We start from the raw sequence: 10,000 nt of genomic DNA on the forward strand, positions 1-10,000 counted from the left end.
TTTGTGATTGGCTTGAATCACTCATCATGATGCATCTTCTCACCAAGTTTCATGGTTCTATGTATAACAGTATGTATGCAGCATGTAAAAAAGCCTGAGCTAAACAAAAAACTTACATAGACTGTATAACTAATGTACATGTAAAATTATACAGCCCAACCCCCAGTGGGCTGGTGCCATGAAACACATTTCAACTGTTGCCAAGGACCTTGGAAGAAAGAATGAGATGTGATGTGAAGTACATATGTATATGCCTTTATCTTTGTAAATGACAATGCCAGTAAAGGTAGTCATATAATCAAGGTTGTTGCTTTGAACTTTTTTCATCCTTTTCTGCTGTCTTCAGAAACAATATCAATGCAAGATTTGATAAAATCACTGCATTTTCTACATCATTTTTTCTTGTATTTCTGGATGACAGATACTTTTGTCTGCATTTATGTAAATGGTATTTTATTTTTTCCATTTGCTTTAAATGCTATGCAGTTGTAAATACATTATATCCATCTTTCTCAATAAAGTTATCATCTATTAACATCTCTCTCCCTCTCTCTCTCTCTCTCTCTGTGGAAACTAATACACATCTTGCTAAGTTATGCTGATGATGGACTTTATCATTGTCATTAAAATAAAATTATTCCATTGAATAACATAAATGATCATGAAAAAATATAATCAAAATAATTTTAAAAAATATTATCAAAACGGAATATATCCAAACCAATGTTCCTGACTTGGAATCTAATAAATTGTCTTTTCTTATTGATTAATGACCGTCCATAGCATCCATCCATCAAAATCAGGTTCATGCAATCATGGATTGGTTTGATTTGTCTTTAATGACACAAGTTAGTCATTTAGGGCTGATGCAACTGAAATAAAGTGCCTTACCCTTATGCATAAGATGCAACTGAAATATAGTGCCTTCCCCGTGTCATATTATGGTATCCAACCCAGGCTGATCTTATGGTAGGCTCTGTACATGCATCTTTTCATGACATATCCAGTACTCCAATTACAGAGCCACATTTGTTCCTGCCTCCATTAATTGCCTCTCATTACATGCAAAAGGGTGGTTCAACCCTATTTTCTGCCTCCATTAATGACATATGAAAGAGTGCTTCAGGCTCAGTTTGCATCATTGATCATGCTGGGGAAGCAATCATGAACTGGCTTCAACAATAAACAGTTTCAAATGAACATTAAGTGTGCAAAGTGTATTTACCATGTTTCTCTTGAACTGGTGTAGACGACACCAAGCTACATAATACACAGTGTAACATCCAATTGTCACAGGTTATTACAGGCAATTACTCCACTGTAGTCAGTTTCGTTTGTGATTGATGGATGACATTCTGGATTATAACCTGCTATGAAATCCTGGATTATAACCTGCTATGAAATCCTGGATTATAACCTGCTATGACATCCTGAATTATAACCTGCTATGAAATCCTGCATTATAACCTGCTATGACATCCTGAATTATAACCTGCTATGACATCCTGGATTATAACCTGCTATGACATCATGGATTATAACCTGCTATGACATCCTGGATTATAACCTGCAATGACATCCTGGATTATAACCTGCAATGACATCCTGGATTATAACATGCAATGACATCCTGGATTATAACATGCAATGACATCCTGGATTATAACATGCTATGACATCCTGGATTATAACCTGCAATGACATCCTGGATTATAACATGCTATGACATCCAGGATTATAACATGCAATGACATCCTGGATTATAACATGCTATGACATCCTGGATTATAACATGCAATGACATCCTGGATTATAACATGCTATGACATCCTGGATTATAACATGCTATGACATCCAGGATTATAACATGCAATGACATCCTGGATTATAACATGCTATGACATCCTGGATTATAACCTGCTATGACATAATGGATTATAACCTGCTATGACATCCTTGATTATAACCTGCTATGACATCCTGGATTATAACCTACTATGACATCCTGGATTATAACCTGCTATGAGGCCTATTAAGATGATGTCAGTAATAAACATGATAATCTAGACATTCACCCTGTGGGTCTAATTCAGGCCATTAATAAACATGATAATCTAGCAACTCACCCTTGGGTCTAATTCAGGTCATTAATAAACATGACAATCAAGCAACTCACCCTGTGGGTCTAATTCAGGTCATTAATAAACATGATAATCTAGCAACTCACCCTGTGGGTCTAATTCAGGCCATTAATAAACATGATAATCTAGACACTCACCCTGTGGGTCTAATTCAGGCCATTAAAAAACATGATAATCTAGCAACTCACCCTGTGGGTCTAATTCAGGCCATTAATAAACATGATAATCTAGCAACTCACCCTGTGGGTCTAATTCAGGCCATTAAAAAACATGATAATCTAGCAACTCACCCTGTGGGTCTAATTCAGGCCATTAAAAAACATGATAATCTAGCAACTCACCCTGTGGGTCTAATTCAGGCCATTAATAAATATGATAATCTAGACACTCACCCTGTGGGTCTAATTCAGGCCATTAAAAAACATGATAATCTAGCAACTCACCCTGTGGGTCTAATTCAGGCCATTAAAAAACATGATAATCTAGCAACTCACCCTGTGGGTCTAATTCAGGCCATTAATAAACACAACAATCAAGCAACTCACCCTGTGGGTCTAATTCAGGTCATTAATAAACATGATAATCTAGCAACTCACCCTGTGGGTCTAATTCAGGCCATTAATAAACATGATAATCTAGACACTCACCCTGTGGGTCTAATTCAGGCCATTAAAAAACATGATAATCTAGCAACTCACCCTGTGGGTCTAATTCAGGCCATTAATAAAAATGATAATCTAGCAACTCACCCTGTGGGTCTAATTCAGGCCATTAAAAAACATGATAATCTAGCAACTCACCCTGTGGGTCTAATTCAGGCCATTAAAAAACATGATAATCTAGCAACTCACCCTGTGGGTCTAATTCAGGCCATTAATAAATATGATAATCTAGACACTCACCCTGTGGGTCTAATTCAGGCCATTAAAAAACATGATAATCTAGCAACTCACCCTGTGGGTCTAATTCAGGCCATTAAAAAACATGATAATCTAGCAACTCACCCTGTGGGTCTAATTCAGGCCATTAATAAATATGATAATCTAGCAACTCACCCTTGGGTCTAATTCAGGCCATTAATAAACATGATAATAGCAACTCACCCTGTGGGTCTAATTCAGGCCATTAATAAATATGATAATAGCAACTCATGCTGTGGATCTAATTCAAGTCAGTAGAAAGATAGTGATTGATTACCAGATAAGTGATGTGAAACTAGCGTGAATTTTACCAATGCATTCTCAATCTCTCACTTGAAGTTGTCTCAGTATAAATCTCTCACTATAAAATGTCCCAGTATAACAGTCTCTCATTATAAAGTGTCTCAGTATAACAGTCTCTTGCCATAAAGTGGCTCAGCATAATGGTCTCTCACTATAAATTGTCTCAGTATAATGGTCTCTGACAGTATAAATTGTTTCAGTATAACAGTATTGAACTATGAAGTGTCTCAATATAATGGTCTCTCCATATACAGTGTCTCAGTATAACAGTATTTCACTATAAAGTGCCTCAGTATAACAGTCCCTCATTAAAAATGTGTCACTGTATAATAGTCTCTCACTATAAGGTATCTCAGTGTAAGTCTCTCACTACAAAGTCTCTGTATAAGTCTTACTAAATATGAGCTAGTATAATAGTCTCTCACCATAGTTTCTTAGTAAAACAGTATCTCATTATAAAGTGTCTCAGTATAAGTCTCTCACTATAAAGTGCATCTCAGTAAAACACAATCTCTAACTATAAAGTGTATTTGAGTGTAAAAGTCTCCCACTATAACATGCCTCAGTACAAGTCTCTCACTATAAAATGCCTCTCAGTATAACAGTCTCTCACCATAGTTTCTCAGTAAAACAGTATCTCACAATAAAGTGTCTCAGTATAAGAAAGTTTCTTCTTTAGCCTAAATGCAAGCCATCCACAAGGATTGGTTTATCTCTGTGATGTAGAATGATGAAGATGTAGAATGTGATGTAAAATGTTATTGTACATAACCAATTTTGTTCTTACAGTGGCCTTAACTTTTGCCCTCAAATCATTAGGATCCCTTCATATACCAAATGCATACTATTTCCAAAGTTTGGTAATGGTAGTTGGTGGATAACATGAATTATTGAATGGAAACAAAATGGGGAACAGGTGCATGCAATGGCAGATGGATGTAATAACATGATATGCTCTGCCTTATGGTAGGTGTATAGAAATTGCTATTACAATGGCATGAAAATGTATTCAAGTCATCTACATATTAAACATATCAACCAAATTAAACTTGGCTGCTTCATGTGATGTTTGCTTAAAGATACAGTGATGCTGCCAGGATTTTATCTAAATGGGATAGCTCCCCCCTTTTCCAAAAGTAAGGAGAGGGATATTACAAGAAAAGGAGATAGGGAGGAACCAGCGATCATTTAATATTTACCTAACAATTCAATATCTCTCTTTCATCCTGCTCCATATATAAATAATAAAATACAAATTGTATGCTGCACAGAGTACATTTATATATGTATGACTTTAAACTCATTTATAGGAGTTGTCATTATAACACTGCTCTTGAAGTCTGCAAATTCATATAAATTTTGTATCAATACTGCATTCACAGGTTCCGGCAACATCCCTGATGATGCATTGAGGTTACAAGGAATGTAGTGGTACATGGATATTAAATGGCAGATTTTCCTAATTCTACAGTCAAAGTATGACAGCTACATATCCCTACATGGTTTACTATATATTTTCTTGTAGAAAAAATCAAAACATTAACCAGTGATGATGGCACCATTGGAAATAAGTAACAAACTAAAGCAGGAAAGACAAAGATGAAAGAATCTTAGTTTTTTTTTTATTCTGAATATTCAAGATTGGGTGAATCACTGTGAAAAACTGAAAAAAGTATGTGTCCCTTACAAAGTATGCCCTGTCTGATGTCCTTGCATTTTCCATCACCAAGTGAATAGTCCATCATTTCTCCACTATTATTTACCCCTAAAACCCAACATGTGCTGCATCTTTACATTTTACATGGTATAACCAAGGCATTTACAAACCTGTCCAAACAAAGCCACCAAATGATTTTAATCTGGTCTATTCATTTCAATTTTCCTCCCATACCGGTATTTATGAAGAGCAATAGTGATCATTTCCAAGTATCAATATATTCGTCCATTTTGGGTTTATATGTTTAGTATTAGTTCATGTCCATAAATTGGATTGTACCATCCCCCCCAAGGTCTAATGCCTGTGGATGGGGGAGGCGGTACAATCCTATTTATGGACACAAAGTACTTCATTGGTCAACAGCAACAAACTATCTCAAATTTGGCTTCTTTCTATGCACAATAGGGTCTTGAAACAAATATTACCACGACATGACTGTGAAAGCTCTCGAGGTCTACTTATTATTTTCCTGTCTTTTTTTTAATTTTTTTAAAAAAAATAAATCTTACTGGATTTGCTGCCTTAGAACATTGAAACCAAGTGTTTAAACCAAGAAGACTAGAAAAAGACAGCAATGCACAAATAAAATTATCTTTTGCAGCCGACACATTTTCTTTTAAATAATTCTCTAAAGTTTTCCTGTCCGGCTGCTCATATATGCATCACCTCACCAATTATTCATTGCCATATTCCATTTTTAGATGCGAAACCTCTATTTATTTCTCAGATTGTCCAATTTAAAAAGGCATTTTGGGGCCTTTTTAAGTTAAAAAAAACTTGATATCATGATTATTCATGAATTAGAACATACAAGAAGCGAATTCAAAGCAAACTTTATATTTTAAAAAAATTGTGTAACAATATTAATTGAAGTGTCACGACTAAGTTTAACTGCCATCATTAATAATAATGAAATTTTGCACAAATCATTTCTGAGCATACTCTCGATGTATTTCCGCCGTTACAATATTATATATAATATATCTGAATGAAGAATGATGTCTATGAAACAAATAAGATCAATTTATTTGATGGAAATCATTGTTAGTTTCCTTAGATAGCAAACATTTTATTTTAAATTTGTTGCTTTCAACGTTTCCACTGATCTCTCTACCTCATGTACAGGAAATGGAAATGGGACACGAGATCATCCATATAAGCTGCTGATTTCCCTCGTGCAAGACGGGTTCACTATTCTCCTTTGAAAATGTAAATTTTCCTGTATTGAAGTGTGAAATACTTATTTATTTAGAGAAAATGCTACATGACCGGAAGTGAAGTTTCTGACCCATTGAATCTTGAATTGGTTACAGTATAATACGTTATAACCTATGGCATGAACTTCACTGTGAGTTCCTTTTGGAGGAGATTATAAATTAACATATGATTTTGTAAGATTTGAATACACTGGAATGTTCTTGGCTGCCAAAAAAATTGATGGAGCATAATGGGAAAATAATTATCCTCAATCCAGTATTAAAATAAGTGTTAAAAAAAAATATTCGAAGAAAACAGGAAGCTTTAGTATCTTCTAGAAATGAATTCTGGAACAGTACGAAACGTCTAGAAGGAGAACTTGGAACACATAAAGCATTTTATGTATCGGTATGGACTAATCGAGCATGCCCATGCTTTACAAATAGAAACTTTGAACTTAAAACACCGTTAGTCAGGGGAAGTATCTATTATTAGGTGGCACAAATAGATTGACAGTGGATTTGTCATGGTTCTTTGCAAGTTTATATAATGGTATCTTGTTCAAAATGGCGGATGCTAAAATAGAGACTGAAGATGTGCCTTGTTGTCCAATATGTTTGGAACAGTTCAACCTACCCAGACAGCTGCCGTGCGCCCACTCTTTTTGTGAGAAGTGTTTACAGTCTCACATAACAACAGAGGCAACGAAGCATGCGATGTTGTGTTCTGTTAAGTGTCCAGTATGTAGACATTCAGCAAGTCCCTCGATAAAGGATAGACCGACAAGTGAATGGGCGTCTTTGTTTCCAACCAACACAGTATTACAATCAGTCTCAAGGGAATCAAAAGTAGGTCGTTTGTGTGACGCTTGTAACACCGAGGTTGACGCTGTTCTCGCTGAAGGGTTCTGTGTATTTTGCAAAGAAGCCATGTGCGGAGATTGCCTAAAACTTCATAGGAGACAGAAAATATCAAAGGATAATACCATTATTAGTGTGGATGAATTATATTGTAATCCAGAAAATGCGATGAAACTTGCAGAAGGCTTTTCCTGTTCGGAACATCATGGAGAAGATATAAAATACTAGTGTAAAGATCACAAGGTTCCCTGTTGTGGCACATGCTTCTTCGAAGGCCACAAACTTTGTACCAAAGTGATTGACTTAAAAAAAGAACTCCCTGCTCTGCTATATGACAGCAAGCCAGATGACACAATTGCGGATATGAAAAAAATCGAGATTCATCTAAAGAAGTTTATGGAGATGAATGAAGGCTTTGTTAATAATCTTCAACCCCAAGTTGATAGACTGACCAACAAAATCAGAGAAGTAAGAACGAAAATTAATGCAGCTCTAGACCAGTTAGAGAAACGAGTGGAGACAGAGGGAAACAGAATTTACAAAGAAGAAGTTATCAGGATACAGGATGAAAATCATCAGTGCTTGTCACTAATTCATGCTGTGAGAAATTTCCACTATCTCCTTGAAGCAGTAAGTAAATATGGGAGCAATTTACAAAAATTTATAATGTTGGAAAAGATGAGGTTGCAGTTACAATCCTACTGCAATCTAGTGGGAGAAAAGTACATGAAAACTGACACAATAACATTAGAGATTGAATTCGCATCTCCGATACAATCCATTTTGTCTGTCCCTTTCTTTGATTTAGGGAAAGTTGTAACTACAACCAGCTCCAACACTCTGCCCCTAACATGTTCACAGAGGCCAACGAAGGACTGTCAGGTAGAGAGGGTTGATGTAATTGATCTTAAAGTACCTACTGGTAATACCCCATGGTACAGTGGTGTCACATTTCTCCCTGGAGACAGAGTGATGCTTGCTGATTATAACAATAAACAGTGCATCCTAATCAACTCTTCATATCAGTTCATCACATGTCGTACACTAACAGGTAAACCATGGAACATCTGTGTACTGGATGACCAGGAGGTGGCAGTGTCGTTGTATAATGAGAGTAAAATACAGATCCTGTCAGTGATTGGTGATGTCATCAGGCCAGTCAGTACGATACCAACCAAATATAAATGTAATGGAATGGCAGCTGCTGGGAAGGGGGAGATGGTTGTGAATGGTTATTGTGGTAATAACAAAAGTCAATGGAGTCTGATTAACACAAGAGGAGATGTAAAGTGTACTCATCAGTATGACTCTACAGACAACTCCAACAACTACGTAGCTATGAATAACATGAAAACACGAGTGTATGTTAGTGTGAGTAGTATGCATTCACTTCTCTGTTTTGATATGGATGGTAGGAAGCAGTTTACATACAGTCATGACAATCTTAGAAACCCCTTGGGAGTAGATGTGGACAGATATGACAACATCTATATTCTTGGATGTATATCTCACAACATTCATCAGCTTTCACCAGATGGGTCTGTCATGCAGGTTGTAAATACAGGAGTGCCAACATATCCGAGGGCGATTTGCATTCACAAGAGTAAGGATATCTTAGTCATCACGACTGGTTCAGATAGGATAAAACTACACATTTATCAGCTGAAATAAATTTAACACAAGGTGCTTCATACCTGTAAAATTAAGTAAGTTCCATGAAAACAAAATGCATATTGAAGTGTTTTGGTAAAACAATCCATTTAAATATGTAAATAAATGCTGAGTAAAGTTTTAGTGTTAAATTCCTGTAAAGATATACATGTATGCCTTATGAAAAAATGCATATTGAAGTTCTCGTGTTTAAAAGAATTCGTTTTGAAAGGTAAATAAATCCTGAGAAATGTTTGTCCTTTGGAACATTGTTGTACTAATTTTCATATGATATACATATGGCTTGGAGTATTGCTAATTACTATGATTGTCATTATTATTATTAATGGTAGACCATTCACAATAATCTTGTCTGAAAATGTATGTTATCTCATGTTAAGCATGTTAGATAAATGAAACAGAGAATTGACTAAACAAGTATATTAATTCAGTCAGAACATTTATACATATTCATATGTATTAAATTACTGGAGTAGTATGCATAATTTACAAATCAAGTGTATTTATGGACAAATAACATTCAGAAAATCTTGTCTGAAAATGAATGGTATCTAATTTTCCTCAAGTTAGATAAATAAAAGAGAATTGACTAATCAAGTATTTTAATTTGATGATTATTTATACATATTTATATGGATTGAATTACTGGATTAGTGTGCATAATTTACAAGTCAAGTGTACTTATGGACAAATAGTACAATTTCTCCTTGTCAATCTACAACATAACCAATGGTGATAAAAGTGTGCAAATTATTTCAAACTGGTGATGGAGATATTGAAGCCATGTTCATATGTCTGGAATGTTTTATCATTATTAACCAATAACCTTGCAGGTATACAGAGTTTAACATTGAATGCATGAATTATTAATTTGTAAAGAAACGTTGTACAAAGAAAGACCTACAATCTCCTTAAGTGCTTTCAGTCCTGGTGACTAAGCTTTCCAAAAGTCAGCATCATGAGGACTTACTCTTTTCATAATTGTAAAAAATATAGTTGCCAAGAAAGATAAATAATAGAAAGAGAAAATAAGAATTGGTATATATAATATATCAAATTAAATGAAAATGAAGGCAATTTTACTTCTACATTTCTCTAAAGATACAAGCGAGATGTAGAAAATGTCTATCAATCTTTAATGATGAAGTGTGTAAACTGTTTATAATGACTAACATGTATAGAATTGTTTTT

General features: G+C 35.1%; 1 protein-coding gene across 1 annotated transcript in view; it reads left to right on the forward strand.

The window, feature by feature from the left end:
- Positions 1–6,736: 6,736 nt before the first annotated feature.
- The window catches only part of LOC149770153 (uncharacterized), a 3,576-nt gene continuing 312 nt past the window's right edge, over positions 6,737–10,000 (forward strand). Inside the window, exon 1 of the mRNA XM_089949325.1 lies at positions 6,737–10,000. This exon is cut by the window's right edge and continues 312 nt beyond it. Coding sequence (XP_089805451.1) covers positions 7,502–8,809 — 1,308 coding nt within the window. The 5' untranslated portion in view covers positions 6,737–7,501 and the 3' untranslated portion in view covers positions 8,810–10,000.

This window comes from Sinohyriopsis cumingii, unplaced genomic scaffold, assembly GCF_028554795.1.
Source record: "Sinohyriopsis cumingii isolate HCF-2022 unplaced genomic scaffold, ASM2855479v2 utg002602l, whole genome shotgun sequence".
Lineage (NCBI taxonomy): Eukaryota > Metazoa > Mollusca > Bivalvia > Unionida > Unionidae > Sinohyriopsis > Sinohyriopsis cumingii.